This window comes from Rhipicephalus sanguineus, chromosome 1, assembly GCF_013339695.2.
Source record: "Rhipicephalus sanguineus isolate Rsan-2018 chromosome 1, BIME_Rsan_1.4, whole genome shotgun sequence".
Lineage (NCBI taxonomy): Eukaryota > Metazoa > Arthropoda > Arachnida > Ixodida > Ixodidae > Rhipicephalus > Rhipicephalus sanguineus.
The window spans coordinates 208958686-208976216 of record NC_051176.1 but is presented as its reverse complement, the minus strand read 5'-3'; the positions used below and the strand labels follow the sequence as shown (position 1 = coordinate 208976216).

General features: G+C 48.5%; 1 protein-coding gene across 1 annotated transcript in view; it reads left to right on the top strand.

Moving 5' to 3' along the window:
* Positions 1 to 17531, top strand: part of LOC119381375 (hemicentin-2-like) — a 216190-nt gene that overhangs the window by 194745 nt on the left and 3914 nt on the right. The window contains exon 12 of the mRNA XM_037649224.2: positions 17305 to 17332. Coding sequence (XP_037505152.2) covers positions 17305 to 17332 — 28 coding nt within the window. The remainder of the gene's footprint in view (positions 1 to 17304; positions 17333 to 17531) is intronic.

The following is a 17531-nucleotide window of genomic DNA, read 5'->3' as shown; positions in this document are numbered from 1 at the left end:
CACTATCCAGGCCCACGCAAAATGAGCCATTGGCTGTGGTGGCTGCCCTGTGGTGGCAGCAGTCAAGTCTGCTCCATCGACAAAGTCACAGATCCCGACGACTGCAGGGTCGTCGGGTCTCCCGACCGTGCCTCGCCAGGCGAGGTCGGAAACATGAACCAGCAGCTCGCGCATGCGGGCGGCGTCCAGTGCCTCACAAGAGCTAATGGACACAATCCGGTACCCCTGGTGCCGAAAGAGCGGCGTAGCTCCTTGGAGCGCGCTAAGAAAACTAAAACACCGATGACGGGGTCCCACGACGGCCCTGCTACTTAAGTTCCAACTTTCCGCTTAAACAACAGCCTCTTCCTTTTCGTACACACAGGACTACTTAACTTCCAGTATAGAAGCACAAATTATACAATGGAACGTGAGAGGACTCCATAAGAACTTTTACACAAACATTCACCAAAAGTGCTGTCTGCGCAAGACACACACTTAAAATCCAAGTACACCAACTTTTTACGTAGTTACATTATTTTCCTAAAGGACCGGGATGATGCTGTGGCATCATCTGGTGGTGTAGCCGTTATAGTTTATCAAGGAATAGCGTGTACCTACTTACCAATTCAAACGTCCCTTGAGGCCATAGAGTTTCCTAAAATGACCTAGAGGGAACTCTGGCGCTGCGATCGTTCAGCCACCATGGGAATGACGGGTAGTACACGGATTTGCCTAGTCTTCGTGCTTGTGGGCTTCGAACGCACTTGTGGCTTTGTTTATTGCTATGTTTTTGTTTTCTTTCAGATAAAAGAATGGATCGTTGTGAACTTCGTGATCAGATTTGAATCGGTGAGCCTAAAGAAGTTAAAGTGGTGGAGTGAAACTGCTGATTTTTGCTGAACTTCGTTTTGCGACAAAGCGGATGCAGGCGACGCGGAGCCAAACGGAGCCGAAAGGACGAAGTTTAGACAAATCCGTGTACTACCCATGATTCCCATGCTGGCTGAAGCGCGATGCATTGCAGCTCCCATAGACACTAGCGCCAGAGTTCCCTCTAGTAAGTATTGTAGGAAACTCTATGCTTGAGGCAGCGGCTGTTCGAGCCGTCCTTTTCAATAAACTCGTCGCCATTTGCTCTCTCTACATACCTCCACACTACCAACTGTATAAACATGAATTCCAGACGAACTCCAAGAATCTTATCCTGCCTTTGTTGACTTGGCGGAAGGAACAGGAGAGAAATGAAAGGCAGGGATGTTAACCAGTCGAGAAGGACTGGTGTGTTACCCTACACTGGGGAAAGGGATGGGGGAGTTTAAAGATAGAGAAAGAAAGAGAGGTAGAGCACACACGTACAAAGTCACACGCCTCACATTCATGATAACGGCATTAATCTATAACCGCCGGTGCAAGTCTGATGTTTCCAAGAAGTGGAGCACTGCCTTCGTCGCCCGTACCCGCGATGACCTCTCGGGACGACATTCCAGAATGGTTTCTGCCATCATCGGTCTGTGATCTGTGCGACCTAGAGCGACTGCGAATGATTTTCTCTGCGCATTGTAGCGAGGACAGTCGCAGAAGATGTGTTGTAATGTCTCCTCGCTACCACAATTGTCGCAAAAAGGGTTGTCAGTTATTTCGATTCGAAAGGAGAATGACTTCGTGAAAGCGGCTCTTCGCCATACAAGGCAAAGCAGGATGGAATCTGTCGTGTACGCGCACGGCAACCGACCCACGGCCACTCCAGATGTTGTGCCTCGTTTGCTGGTGCTGCCCGACGGCACGCGCACGGCGAATTCCTCGGACTCTCGTCCCCAGCTCCTGGGGACGAGAGTCCGAGTTACTCTTCTACCCTCGCTGTAACCTCCTCTGCCTCCTCTCGTCCGCTTCTAAAAGAAAGCAATAAAACAGTCTCCTGCCAGCCGCTGTCTCGCGTGGTTCCTGTGCTGCGGGGCTCTGAGCCCCCAACATAACACTGGCGACGAGAAGTGGAATTTATAAGTGCACAGCGCTCTAGGTTACGCCCATGGCTACTGGAGAAATGCAGGCCGCTATCGAGCCTTTTAGCGGCAAGAACTGGTCATCGTGGATCCAGCGCCTGACCTTCTATTTCGTGGCGAACGACGTCTGCGACGAACAAAAGAAGCGCGCGCTCCTCCTGACGCTATGCGGAGCCGACACCTTTGAAACTGCCTGCGCTCTGGTCGCACCGAAGACTCCCGGAGAGGTGGGCTATGCCGACATAGTTGCCCTTCTGCAGAAACACTTCAGTCCATGACCGTCTGAATTGTACAGCCGCTACGTGTTCCAGCGACGTGAAAAGCGACCGGAAGAGTCGATCAGCAACTACGTTGCAGCCCTCAGAAGCTTGTCAGCTGACTGTAACTTCGGAGTGCCAGCGACAACGTCTGATACATCGACGCCACCGGCAGAAGGCCACGCAGCCGTTCTGGCGAACCCCATCATGCTGCCCCAAGATGTGATGCTTCGCGACAGGTTCGTGTGCGGCATCCGCGACGAGCACCTCCAGCAGCGACTGTTCACGGAGAAAGACTTGACTTTTCAACGCGCGTTGAACTTGGCACGGTCGTCCGAAAGTGCGTCGAAGCAGCAACGAGGGCTTAAGGGAGCGACGAGCTCCGCGGAGGTGCACAAGATTTCACAGTCTAAAAAGGAAAGCAAACATTCGGCTCAGCAACGGCGCTGCTACCGATGCGACGGCTGGCACGAGGCTGACACCTGCAAGTTCAGGGCAGCGCAGTGCCGTTTTTGTTCCAAAAAGGGTCACATCGAGAACGCCTGCATCTCCAAAAAGAAGAAAAACAATGAAGGCAACATCAACGCCCGGCAAGGAACTCACATGGTTAACGCCCAACCTGTGTGCTACGACCTCGAGGACACCGATAGGTGCTACGACCTACATGCCGTGAGTGGGCGACAACCCTACTCTAATTTCCTCGTTGACGTAAAAGTCGAGGGAAGGCACCTGAAACTAGAAGTGGACACGGGCGCCGCATGTTCTCTCATCAGTGAGGCTACCTACCACCAAACGTGGCCATCGAACGCCCCAAAGCTTTCGAGAGAAGCCCTAGACTTACGTACCTGGTCAGGGGAAGAACTTGGCACCCTCGGTTCGGCACAAGTTCGTCAAGTTCGTGTGCGTTTCAAATCAAAGGACTACGTGCTGCCCCTGCTGATAATGAAAGGAACTGGGTGCAACATGCTCGGACGTGACTGGTTTTCGGCACTGAACATCCGTGTTCACGGAATAAACCAGGTTTCCGAACCAGGTCAAGAGATCCAGGATGTTTTCGCACGCCATCCTGATGTATTTAAGGAGGGCATCGACGGCTACGTGGGTCCATTGGTTCACTTGGACTTGGAAGAAGGCGCCACACCCAAGTTTTGCAAAGCACGTCCAGTGCCCCTAGCTTGCCAAGAGCCTATGGAGGAAGAGCTCGACCGCCTGCAAAAACAAGGTATCCTGGAGCCGACGCAACATGACGAAATGGCCACACCTTTGGTGTGGGTGCGCAAAAAGGATGGAACATTTCGCGTTTGTGGAGATTACAGGAGCACAGTTAACGCGGTGGTCAAGAAGACGGTGGCCGACAACTGCGGAGGTGTTCGCAAAGTTGCGCGGTGGAACGACATTTTCGACGCTGGACCTGTACCAGGCCTATCAGCAGCTAAGAGCGGACGACGAGACAGCCGCATTGCTCACCGTCAACACCACCGAAGGACTGTTCAAGGTGAATAGTCTCCCTTTTGGAATATCCGCTGCGCCAGCCATCTTCCAGCGGATGATGGAGACTACACTGGCCGGAATTCAGGGGGTGAGTGTCTACCTTGACGACATTATTGTCAGCGGTAAGGACGTTAAAGAGCATGTGCAACGTCTAGAGGAAGTCCTGTCGAGGCTAAGCGACAAAGGCCTGCGACTCAAGCAAGAGAAATGCCGCTTCGGCATCAGCTCAGTCCAATTTCTCGGTCATAAAATCGATGCTCAGGGTGTCTATACGACCGAAGAAAAGGTAAAGGCAATCTTCGAGGCGCTAAGACCGACTGACAACACCTTTCTGCAGGCTTTCTTAGGGCTTCTCGCCTTTTACGATCGTTTTTGGAGAACAGAGCGACAGTAGCTGCAGAGTTGTATGGGCTTCTCGAGAAGAACACGCCGTGGAAGTGGGAGAAAAAACATCAGGATGCGTTCGAGATGCTTAAGAAGATGATTCGGTCTTCGACAGTCATTGCGCATTATGATGAAAAAAGGCCTCTCATTCTGTCTGTGGATGCGTCACCATACGGCATCGGCGCAATTCTCGCTCAAAAGGACGCGTTCGGCCGAGAGGCTCCCATTGCATTCGCGTCACGAACTTTGGGAACCGCTGAGAAAAACTACTCGCAGCTCGATAAAGAGGGTCTTGCGGTGGTTTATGGCGTCAGCCACTTTCACCAGTATGTCGCTGGCCGGCACGTGACCGTATTAACGGATCACCAACCGCTCCTAGGCATCATGGGGCAAAAGAAGCAAATCCCTCAGATATTGTCACCGAGGATGACTCGATGGTGTCTTAAATTTGCCACATACGACTACGACTTGGTGTACAGGCCTGGACGTCTGCACCAAAATGCTGAACCGCTCAGCAGGCTGCCACTGCCCGCGCAGTTGGATGAGCCATGCTCCCCGGGAGATGTACTTATGCTTGCGTCCGCGCCACGTTTCGAGCTGTCACCGCGTCAACTGGCTGAGCTCACCCGGAGTGACCCACTGCTATCCCGCGTGATGACAGCCATCTCAAACGGGGAACTACGCCGGTTGCCCAAGCAGGAATTTTCGGCGTGCACAAAGCTTGGACACGAGCTCTCGCTGCAGGAGGGCTACGTCATTCGGGGTGCCAGACTGGTCGTTCTAGAGAAAGCAAGGAAAGACGTGCTCGACTTAGCACATGCAGGTCACAGGGGCGTGGTAGCTATGAAGACGTGCGCTCGAGGCTATTTTTGGTGGCCCGGTGTCGACAACGACATAGAGCGGGTGGTCAAAAGTTGTGCAACTTGCTGCCAGCACCAGAAAACGCCAACTAAAGCACCAGCTCCCGAGTGGAAACGTGCGACAACTCTGTGGCACACAATCCACGCTGACTTTGCTGGGCCTGTGGAGGGAAGGATGCTCCTAATTGTAGTCGACGCATACAGCAAGTGGCTCGAAGTGCGCACCATGCGGAACATACAGTCGCCTACACTGATCGAGGGACTTCGAAACCTGTGCGCAACTTTCGGCATTCCTGAAAGGGTAGTCACGGATAACGGCCCGTCCTTTGTTTCTGCGGAAATGGAAGAATTTCTGAAGAAGAATCGGGTGACGCACATCACAAGTGCACCCTATCATCCGGCCACGAATGGGCAAGCCGAAAGAATGGTGCATGAAACGAAACAGGCACTGGCCAAGGATCAGTCAGGTACATTTGCGTGCAGGCTGGCTCGTTTTCAGCTGAAACAGCACACCACCGTTTCAGTAACGACGGGCAAAACGCCAGCTGCACTCATGTTCGGCCGCGAGCTCTCAACGGCACTGACACGCATTCAGCCGCGACCAGCTGAGAGGGTGACCACTGACCACAGCGTTACTAAATCGCCAAGAAAGGTAGCCATCGGGCAATCGGTCTTTTTCCGCAACTTTGCAGGGAATCCTGCTTGGGTTGGCGGAACCGTGTTAAAGAGACTCGGACATCGATCTTGGCTAATCAAGTCAAGAAGCGGAACGGTTCGTCGGCACCTTGATCACATAAAGCCAGGTGCAGAGGCCTACCCGACAGAAGATTCGCCGCGGAACGATCAAACGAACGGACCAGTAGCAAGACACAGTAACAAGACACAGTGCCGGACCAGTAACAAGACACAGTGCCGGCTCCGTACGGGATCTCGCTCCCAGCGGAAGCACCGCCACCGCATGATCTGCCAACAAAGCCCGACTCCGAACATAGGGAAGCTGAGGCCAGGCTGGACACTTGTGCGACGCAAGCTTGCGATGACCAACCCAGCGGGTCCGTGCAGCACCAAACTGCGCCGAGGCCCCAATGTGATCGGCGTCCACCTGACCGATACGGTGACCCCGTCTAAGGGGTAAGGGATGTCGTGTAAGCGCACGGCAACCGACTCACGGCCACTCCAGACGTTGTGCCTCGTTTGCTGGTGCTGCCCGACGCGCTCACGGGCACGGCGAATTCCTCGGACTCTCGTCCCCAGCTCCTGCATATCGTGTTACTTTTCTACCCTCGCTGTAACCTCCTCTGCCTCCTCTCGCCCGCTTCTAAAAGAAAGCAATAAAACAGTCTCCTGCCAGCCGCTGTCTCGCGTGCTTCCTATGCTGCGGGGCTCTGAGCCCCCAATATAACAGAATCATTTCATCGTAGGCCAGTAGGTGTCTGAAGACGTAATGTTTTCGGGCAGTGGTGGTGCTGGAATACAGTCAGCTTGCTCTATTCCCAGTGGAGAAAGTGATTTCTTGTGCGGCCACTCGAAGTTGGCTAGCAGCATCGGTCCTTGATAAGGGTATTGTCTCGAGCCTGTCGCATTGGAAAGCTGATCGAGCAGCATTGTCGGCGTGCTCATTGCCTATTACTCTGCAGTGACTTGGCAGCCACTGAAATGTCACGTGGTGTCCTTTCTCGGAACGATGTATGGAGGAGATACCTAACCTCGAAAATCAGCTGCTCGTATGGTTCGTGCCGCAGGGCTCATAGCAAAGATTGCTAGGCTGCCTTGGAATCACTGAAGATTGACCATCATTGAGGCTGTTCGCGGTTGACTACCCAAAGTGCAGCACGAAGAGCGCCAACTCCTGCAGCCTTCAATGTCGTTGGGTGGTCTGACTTGAAAGTGACGGTAATATCTTCCGCTGGGACGACCACTGCTCCGGACGAACACTGGGTAAAAGTTGATACATCAGTATAAACATGTACGTGATCGGTGTACTTATCATTCAAAAGAATCAGAGATAGCTGTTTCAGCACTCGTGGTGAGAGTTCAGATTTTTTTCTGATTCCTGGTACGCTGAGGTGCACTTCAGGTTGAATGAAGCACCAAGGAGGTATCACTGGCTTAGATTCGGGGATGAAGCTTCAGGGAAGGTGGGCGGAATAGTTTGAAATCGTTTCACAGTACGACGCCCGTAGTCTTTGTGAAGTCAGTGTTGCAAGACGGTGACAATGAGCCCAAGAAAAATCCCTGATATGAGCTCTAAAGGCTTTCACCGTAATGTGCGCTTGCATAGGTTGGTCCCGTGCGATGGAAATAGTCGCCTAAATCGACGATTTTGGCAAGCCAAGGCAAATTCTGAGAGCCTGAGCATGTACAGCCAGCAGAGTGCGAATATTTGTCTTGCAGGTATTAGTCAGTGCGGCCCGACTAGATCTCAAAAACACGAGAAACAGTGATCTGTACAGTTCAAGCATTGCGTCTACCGACATCCCCCAGCGGCTGCTGACTCGAAGGTCGCGGGATTGAATCCCGGGCGCGGCGGCTGTATTTTCGATGGAGGCGAAAATGTTTGAGGCCCGTGTACTTAGATTTAGGTCACGTAAAGAACCCCAGGTGGTCTAAATTTCCGGAGCCCTCCACTACGGCGTCTCTCATAATTATATCGTGTTTTGGGACGTTAAACCCAAGATATTATTATTATCATTATTATTATTATTATTATTATTATTATTATTATTATTATTATTATTATTATTATGACATCCCCCAGGTTTTTCCACCCTGAAACTTGAACAGCTGGGAGATTGCTGTGAGGCGCTGTTTCATGTAAGACACGTGCGGGCTCCAACGAAGGTCTCTATCTATGATTATACCCAGAAATTTGTGGGTTGGGGCATAAGAAATGGTCCACCTTTCAATAGAAATGGCATAGTGCGTCATTGGTTTGCGTGTGAACGCCACTAATGCACATTTTCCTAGGATATTTTAAGGCCTTGCTTGCCGAGGTAGCTCGCTCTCAAAGTTGCAGCTTCTTGAAGCCTTGCTCTTATCTGGAGGTGAGTGACGGCTGATTTCCAGACATATATGTCGTCTGTGTATATAGATATCTCGATCGAACATGGCAGGTTCTCGACAAGTTCAATGCGAGCGAGATTGAATAGCTTGGGGCTTAATACTCCGCTCTGAGGAACGCCCCAGCAGGTATAGCGTCGTGCGCTTGGGCCGTCGTCGGTTGACACAAAGAATGATCTTGCTGTCAGGTAGCTAGCAATCCATCGGAAAACTCGGCCACCCAACAAAAGGGCATCGAGAATGGCCCCATGTAGACGTTATCGTATGCGCCTTTTACGTCTAGGAACAAGGCTGCAGACAAACGCTTGCGTGATTTCTGCTGTTGGACGTATGTAACGTGATCAATAACATTATCGATAGAAAGCGATCACGTCGAAAGCCAGCCATGGAGTTTGGATAAATCTTGTAATCTTTAAGATACCACTCAAGGCGGCTAAGAGTCATCCGTTCCATTATCTTTCCCACGCAGCTGGCCAGTGCAGTTGGGCGGTACGAGGCAAGTTCAAGTGAGGGCTTGCCTTGCTTCAATAGTGGTACCATACGCACTGCCTTCCATTCGTCAGCAACACTTCCTTCTTGCCAGGATCCGTTGTACAAACATAGAGCTGTCCCCGCGCAGTCTCACCCAGATTGCACAGGGCCCGATATGATATACCATTTGGCCCCGGTGATGAAGAGCGCCTGCATAAGGTTAGTGCCGCCTCAAGCTCCTACATTGTAAAATGAAGGTCCATGCGGCCGTCACGGGGATGAGGGACGTCACTTCCGGCAAGAACATCCCGACGAACCACTTGGTCAGCTATCCTCGCGCAAAAGTATTCTGCGACATCAATGTCTCGCCACTTTTGGAAGAGCGCCAGCGCCTTGAATGGAAAACGCTGTTCAGGAAGGCAGGGCAGCCCCCGCACCGTTCTCCATATGTGAGATAGGGGCTTGCGGGAGTCTAGTGTCTGACAAATATTCTTTAATGTTCCGAGGCTAACTTGTCCATACGACGCTGAATCTTCTTTCGCATTCTTCTGGCTGTTCTAATGTCGTGGACGGACTTTGTGCGCCGGTATTTGCGTTCCGCGCGGCGGTGAAGCGCTCGCAGTCTTTCCAAATGGACATCAAAATCATTGCACCTGGACGCAATCGGGATCGTGCGCGTGGCATCTTGCATTGTGCACTTGATTATTTGCTCTAACCCACTTCACAGACCCGCTTGGCAAGCATCTTCCATGTCATACTTGAAAGTGGTCCAGTCAATCCTTCGAACAGTCTTTTTTGGTCAAGATCTGGACAGCCCTTTTTATTTATTTATTTATTTATTGATGCCCTCAAGGCCAAAGGCATTACAGAGGGGAGTGTTCATAAACAATACAATACAAGAAAACAAAGTTCAAATACAGGCGTTATGTTCCGTGGTTATACAAGCATATATAATGCGGTGAGCTTTTGCTAAGAAAAAATAACGAAGGTAGTACGCAGGAAATGAACAAATTTTTGCTAGTCTTGGTATACAATGTTAGCTACGTTATTGCCGAAACAAGCGTTGTCCTCGATGCCGGCTGACGGACCCGGAAGGTGGTTCCAGTCGACTGATGTGCGAGGAATGAAGGACTGCGAAGATATGTGGAAATATGTCGCTCCCGTGTATCTCAGTATGCGAAAACCACTTAACACACCTGGCGAACGAGTTGGAAACGAAAGCAAGATCAAGGCAGCTCCCATATGTCACACCTCGAAGAAAAGTGGGGCTGCCGTCGTTCGTGAGGGTGAGGTCATGATTGTAAGCGAAACTTGCAAACCTGCGCCCTCTTGCATTTGTTCTTGTACTTCCCCAGGCCAGATGATGTGCATCGAAGTGCATAGACCTGCTTGGCAAGCATCTTCCTTTGAATGCACATAGCGGTCTATGGGATGATTCTCGCTGCGATGCACGAGGTCGTCTGATTGAACAGTTACTTTTCTCTTCCGGTGCGTGTCCGTTGAATGGAAATAGCCAACATATTATAGCCCTGCCAACAAAACCTACTCGTCCATAGACCTCAGCATTACATCTTCATCCCTTCTTCCCCTGCTTAATTGGAAAATTATTGGGAATATCTACGGAAGTGACTATTTTTCAGTAGTTCTCAGCGCACCAATAGAAAATGAATGTTTTCCAAAAGTTCCCAAATGGCAGATTGAGGAAGCCGATTGAGAACAGTTTAGCAAAGTTACGCTCTTAAGTTAGACCGACATGTCTGCCTTAAGCATAGATGCAGATGTAGACTACTTTCCAACATTTCTGATTGATGCTGCAACCAAGTGTATACAACAAACAACTGGACTCTCTAGAAAACGATGTGTGCCATGGTGGAACAATGAGAGCCGAAATGCGCGCAAGAAGCAAAAGAAAACATGGAAGTTGCTTCGGGACTCTCACAGCGGCAAATCTTACAAATTTTAAGTACATAATGTCCCAAGGCAGGAGAACGCACCGGCAGGCTAGAAGAGAGTGTTGGCAGAAGCTTTTATCAGGCATCAATTCATATACTCATGAGGGCAAAGTCTGGAACTTGGCTAGTAGGGTAGCGGGTAGACAAGCATATTCACTCCCTCTAGCAAGCACGAAATTTGACAGCTTAGAAGACCAGGCGAACTTCCTATGCGCTCCCTTCGAACAGGTGTGCAGCTTGTCGCACTACTCCGAGGCTTTCCAAAGGTACAAAACAAGAATAGGAAAGCAGAAACTAGAACGCATATCTACAAAATGCGATGCACAGAACCAACCTTTCAGCTTAGCTGAGCTACAGACATCGCTAAACTGCTGCAGTAATTCCGCCCCAGGTTCTGACTGTGTTGTATATGAAATGCTTAAAAACATACCCAAAACGCAAGAAACCTTATTACAAAAACCTACAATGCCATATGGTTTTCCGGCGAGATCTGTACTTCATGGAAAGAGTCTATTGTCATTCCTATTTTAAAGCAGGGCAAATTTCCATCCTTCGTTGCAAGCTACAGGCCCATTGCACTAACAAGCTGCCTGTGTAAACTTTTGAAAAGAGGTTAAACCGCCGACCTATCAATTTCCTCGAAGCAAACAAGTCACTTGACTCATACCAGTGCGATTTTCTAGAGGGTAGATCTTCCTTTGACCAACTTATACGTATCGAGGCACAAATTCGCAATGCTTTCGTCCACAAGCAATTCTTTCTTTCGGTGTTCCTCGATATGGAAAAGGCCTACGACACCACATGGCATTTCGGCATACTGCGAGACCTCTCACACTTAGGTGTCCGAGGAAAGATGCTGACCATAATCGAAAGTTGTTTGTCCAGTCGCACGTTCCCTCTGCGAGTGGGTAATATTTCGTCCCGAACATTTGTCCAGGAAACTGGAGTGCCGCAAGGTGGTGTCCTGAGTTGCACACTTTTTATTTTAAAAATGAATTCGCTGCGTCTGTGAATTCCACGGAATATGTTTGATTGCACATATGTCGACGATGTGCAGATCAGTTTTAAAGCATGCAATCTTACAATGTGCGAGTGGCAGATTCAACTTGGTTTGAACAAGGTAACGAAATGGGCAGACAAGAAGGGGTTCAGCTTCCATCGCCAAGAAAGCACGTGCGTCTTATTCGCAAGGAGGAGGAGGATACAACGTTTATTAATGAGAAGAAGAATGAAAAATAAAATTAAAAGGAGTGCAAAATTCAAGGGTGGGTTCCCCATTCTAGGACACCAGTGGCCGCCGCTTCTCGCCCGGCTTGATCCAGGAGACCCCTTTGGGTCTTCAGGTCAGTTCGGGCGAGGACGGCCGCCCAAGGCTCCCCCAGCATCGTGAGTATCAGAGGCGACAGTGCCACCATAGGTTTGCTCTGACATTCCCATATGACGTGCTGCAGCGTCGGTCGCGACTCGCACCACAGACATTGGTTCGGATATACAAGAAAGAGTGGCCTCCATCCCGATCCGGACATAGACCTCCATGGTCAGCGGATACCCGTGAAAACTGAACACAAACTTTTAGGCATAATTTGAGGCATGAAATTGACATTTGTACCTAACATCAAAAATCTGAAAAAGAAGTATCTGAAAGATATGAATATACTCAAAGTTTTGTCACGGACATCATGAGGCAGTGATACAACATATCTGATGAATCGGTATAAAAGTCTCACATGCACGCGCCTAGATTATGGGGCGATACTCTATCAGTCTTCGACACCAGGCGCCTTGAGGATGCTTGACCCTGTCCACCATTTGGGCATTCGTCTTTCTACTGGTGCTTTTCGCACCAGCTTCGTAGAGGGCCTCTACGTCGTGTCGAACGAGTGGTCGCTCCACCTGCAGAGATCTTTCAAGTCCTTTCTATATTATCTCAAGGTGAACACAGTCAAGGAACACCCCTCACACTCCACATTCAATGATATATCCACTTTTGCCCTGTTTGACAGCCGTCTTTCACTGAGACAACCCTACTCACTTCGTGTGAAGAGCCTAGCTGAGGAAACGGGTGTGCCGCTTCTTGAACACCATTTGATGGCTCCTGCCGCACATCTCCCGCCGTGGCAGGCCCGAAGTCAAGGGGGGGGGGGGGGCTGGGGGCCCGCCACCCCTTCCGAAATTTTGGTGAAGTAGGGGTTTTTACCAAAAATAAATAATCAAATTGGGTGTTTTTCTCAAATAGTCAATGTTTTCAGCAAGTGCCCCCCCCCCCCCCCGAAAAAAATACCTGGCTACGGGCCTGCTTCGTGGAAGTTACGAAACGTGCGCCTATTGCACATATCCGCACGTACTTCCTGGAACTGCAACACAAATACACTTGTCCTGAATTCTTTACAAATGCCTCAAAGTCTCACACTTCTGTGTCATACGCCATGGTCGGTCCATTCTTTTCGGATGCCGGCGTTCTGCATCCTAATAGAAGAACCTTCACAGCAGAGGCTTACGTTATATTTGCGGCCGTCCAATGCATCAAAGAATTAAAACGACACAGGGCAGTAATATAGATGGTTTCAAGACTGCGATAGTAGCAGCACGTGTTGTACCCCAAGAAACTTCCGGTTCTTCATTTCAACAGCGCAGCGGCAAGCGTATTTTAAATGCGAATGCTTTTCTTAGTCGGGCTATGTCAGGCGTCGGTGTCCACGCACCGGCAGGTGTTATCTCTCCGCTCTCACTCCCTCTCCCATAGCAACAGCTGCGGGCGCGCGCTTATCCTCGCCCCAAGCAACCGGAGCAGGTGGTGCGGACGGAGTAGCGGAGAGTGAGTGGAGAGGAGGAGCGCGCTCTAGCGTGTGAGGGCGCTCGCATCGCGGGAGCTCGGCGGAGATCCCGCGTGTGTGGAGAGAGTGTAGGAGAGGGTAGGTGCAGTGCTTCGCCGCTCCTTCTCTCGCCGTCCGCTGGCTGGGCGCCTCTCAAGGCGATGGCAGAAGTCGCTGAAGGCGAATGTCTGACGGCGTCATTAATTTACGCCATTAAAACTACTACGCCGTGTACTCTCGGCGCAAGAAATGCATTCGCATTTCCTCACGATTCCCTTCGGGGAAGTGGGGGCATTTTTTAAGTTATGTGAGAGTAAGGAAAGACCCTTTCTCCGCCTTCAGATGAAAGGAAGGCACATAAGTTAAGGACTAACTCTTATAATGTTGGGTACAGATTAGAAGTATCTTTATTTGAAATATTTGGCTAGGCAAAGGGTGAGAAGTGTTGTTAAATCTGCTGGTTACCCGCCAAGACTTTTGTTCCCCGCAAAGCCACGCCGCAGAGAAGTAACACTTACCAGGCTAAGAAGAGGACATACACACAGCACTTTTGTCCGGTGGCGATCTACCTCTGTGTGACAGATGTTGTGAAGCACTAACCGCGATTCACATTTTAACCAAGTGTAAAGAATTAGACACGCTTAGAAAACAACTTTTCGTTACCCTACCGACAACAAGTACCATTTCACCCATCAATGTTCATCAGTAGGGAACTGCTTTTCAAGCATGGCTCATTGTTCGCATTTTTAAAAGACGTGCGTAGTTTTCATGTGACATACCCAAGTAATCTGTAGCACGACTCTGAACAGAGCGAAGTTAACGAGCACGAAAGACGAGACGAAAGACAAATGTACAACAGGACCAGTGCTGACGCACCAACTCGGCCCCAGAATGTCGCGCCAACTTGCCCAGACCAAAGCACTCTGTACAGAGGTCGCTGCTTCGGTAGGTACAATAAAGAAAACAGTTGCCTCGTGGCCCTTGGACTCAAGGGCGTGAACGAGGCACTGTGCTAATGCCATATCTCTCCACCATAGTTTTATCATCATAACCACTCGCAGTTAATTCTCACAACACATTTCACGTCACTCCCATGAATTTATTATTTATGTTTTATCCACCTTAGTGCGCGGAATTTTAAGGCCCTTATACAGCCACTTACCGTAATCATTGTTCACCTCTTTTGTGCCATGACCTGGCGCTCTATGGCCGTCAAATGGCCTTTGCGCCATAAAACACCATACATCTTACTGTGGCTGTTTTCAAAACTCTTCGTCAAGTTTTACGAGCTCAGTAATGCTTACATTATACTTTTCATTTTGATTTGTAGAAAAAAAATCACCATGAAGTTTGGAGGAAAAAAGTACGGCTTGCAAACACGGGTCTGGTTCTCATTTATTGTGTCCATGCATGCTTGCACACCTTGCTTACTCGATCAGTGTCTACCAACTAGCTCAACTTTGTGCCGTTCTAAACAGTGTAAAGTTTATAGCGTTGCATGCTTTATCAGCAACGGACAACACGAACACACTGAATTGACCAGTCTGTACATCTCACAAAAGTTTAACACCAATTTCGAGGCTGTTTTTTATTTAACGCAAAACAGGAATACTCGCTTTCTTTCACCCATCAAACAAGCACGCTATGCTGTAGAACTCCGGCACTTACATGCGCAGCTGTTAAAAAATTCAAGGTAGTTCCCCTCAGCTGTAGCAATCGTAAGCTCTAAACATGCAGGTCAGACGCAGTAGTCTGTTGCGGTAAGCAGTAGCGACCTTACCCGCGAATAATAAAGGAAACAAGGGAAGGGGCGCAGGAGGACCAATGCATTTGATATCACATCTTCTCTTATAACTGGCGTGGCCTTAGCGGATGCGCTAGCTCTCTGCGTGGCTGAGCGTATAGTTGCCCCTATAGCGTTATTTTTGTAAGCACTTTGCGCTGGGTACAAAGGCTGGGCTAGCCTTGATATTATTCTCAATTTAATTGGTCTGTCTTTTGGGCGAACGTATGGCGTCTTAGAAGCAGCTAACTTAATATTGTGAAGCTCTCTGAAAAATACAGAATTTTATAGTATTGTTTGCGTACAAGCAACAGTGCGAAGAAAAACGCTTCATAAATGTGAAATCAAAGAAGTTTTCATACAGCTCTTGACTTGGTATGTGTTTATTAAAAATGCCGTGCGTTTAAAACCCTCATTGCAGTATCGAACATAAACTGCAGAGGGCATGGTAAAAGGTACTGCCTGCGCCTTCTGCCATCCATACTGCATGAAGTCAACCGCTAACATTAATTTGCGTGATGGACGCAAGGAAGTTGGAAGTGTTGCTGTACTCGCATTATTCTCTACCATATTAAGTACCCGGCAGTTCTAGGGCCCCACAACTGAGACGACATGTTCATTTTAGTCACATCTTTAAAAACCTCGTTCTCTTGGGCGAAATGAGTAAAATGTATCCAGGGTTCTGTTTTTGGTAGACATAACCATTTAAACCCAAAGAATGCTTAAGGGCCATTATTTGCAGTTTTTAGCTAATGTTCATTATAAAGTAAAGAGAAAGAAAAGTGGACGAAGAAAAACTACTTGCCCCAGGTACGGACGAGACCTCGGGTGCTTTGTGTGACAATTTATTCACGCCTCAAAAGACAAGTCTGCGAAAGCTCACGCGAGATATTTGTAATTTTCTCGTTCATTTCGATATCAATGCAGCTAAATGGCGGGCACGGTACTACAGTAATGTTCACAGCTCTTTATTATTATTGAAATAAAAAATAAACGGAGTTGTCGCCATTTTATGGCGACGGCTTTCCTTTTTCACTTGGCTCTTAGGATAAAGAAACAAAAGACTATATATACATATATGCACTCCTGCTACTGGTAAGTTCAAAAGTTCTCGTTTTAACAAAGCACACATGCAAGGATGGTGCACACTTTCGTTGTAGTTCGTTCAATAATCATCACAAATACTAGTGCCTTTTGTGCGTGTGTTCACACACAATGCTCTACAGTTAAAACTCGATCTAACGAAACCCGATTTTACGAAGTTCCCAATATAACGAAAAAATTTTCATTCTCCGGAAAATACTGAGGTTGTCATCAACCTGAATTAACGAAGTTTTACTGAAATAATTGAGTGAAAATGCGGGGTCATACTCCAAAAGCGGGTGAAAAAGCAGCGTTCTACTCCATAACAAGCGCACCTACACAATGACAAAAAAATAGGTGCTTTTTGAATTTGCCTATGCAGACTCTAAGGCGAATGCCATCTTCCTGTTTTTCTTCTCACTCGATGTATTGATCCTTCTCTGCCCCCGTCCGAAAGCTTCCTGCACCTAACGTGGTTTTGCACTGCCTCTAGATCGGAGGTATTTCAAGCTTTCTGCACAGCCTCCGTGATTGGCCTGCCCTTGACCAAGCGTCGCTGTCATGTGATGACGACATCATGTGACGTCACGTGATGTGAAGTCGTGATGACGTCATAATGACCTCACAAGTTTTGGCGATATGTGAAGTCATCATAATGTCAAATGGTGACCTCATCACGTGATGATGATTTTTTGCATTTACCTCGTTGATTTTTCGCATTTAATGAGCCATCTAAGCCTTTCGCCTTAATAAGCCTCGTCTTGACTTCTAGAAGTTTATCTTCGAACGGTCAAAGAAATCTTGTAGCTACTCGCAGCTTGTGATAGATCAGACAGTAAGAATCGTTGCATTTTTTTCTTCATATATATATATATATATATATATATATATATATATATATATAATATAAACTGCAATATGAAAGTAAACAAGCGCTAGGTTTTCTGAAAAGGACAGAGCAAGACACGACAACGCACAACCTATCATATATTTCGGTGTCCTTTTCAGAAAATTTAGTGCTTGTTTACTTTCATAAAGAAAAAGACATGCTTCATCAAGTAGACGCCCAACGTTTTTTGTTCTGCACTATGTTCTGAGTATTTTTCTCAGTGTTCTTGCACGAGTGAATTATGGCGGATTGACACTCTTTCTGTTGCAATTTTTCCAGGCCGGCGAAGGCGACCACCGGAAATATAGTAAGTAACGCATTTGCGTCTTTTTGGACCCTGACTTCCTGGTTTGTGAAGTTGATTTTTCAATCTTTTTACTAAATTGTTTTCAAAACAATTTAGTATCGCCACAGTGAAAAAAGCCGTTTTATGTAATAAGGGATTAAATGTTCGATTTGGGGCTAATTTACTTACTCGGACGCCATAGGCAAGGCTGCGTAATAAA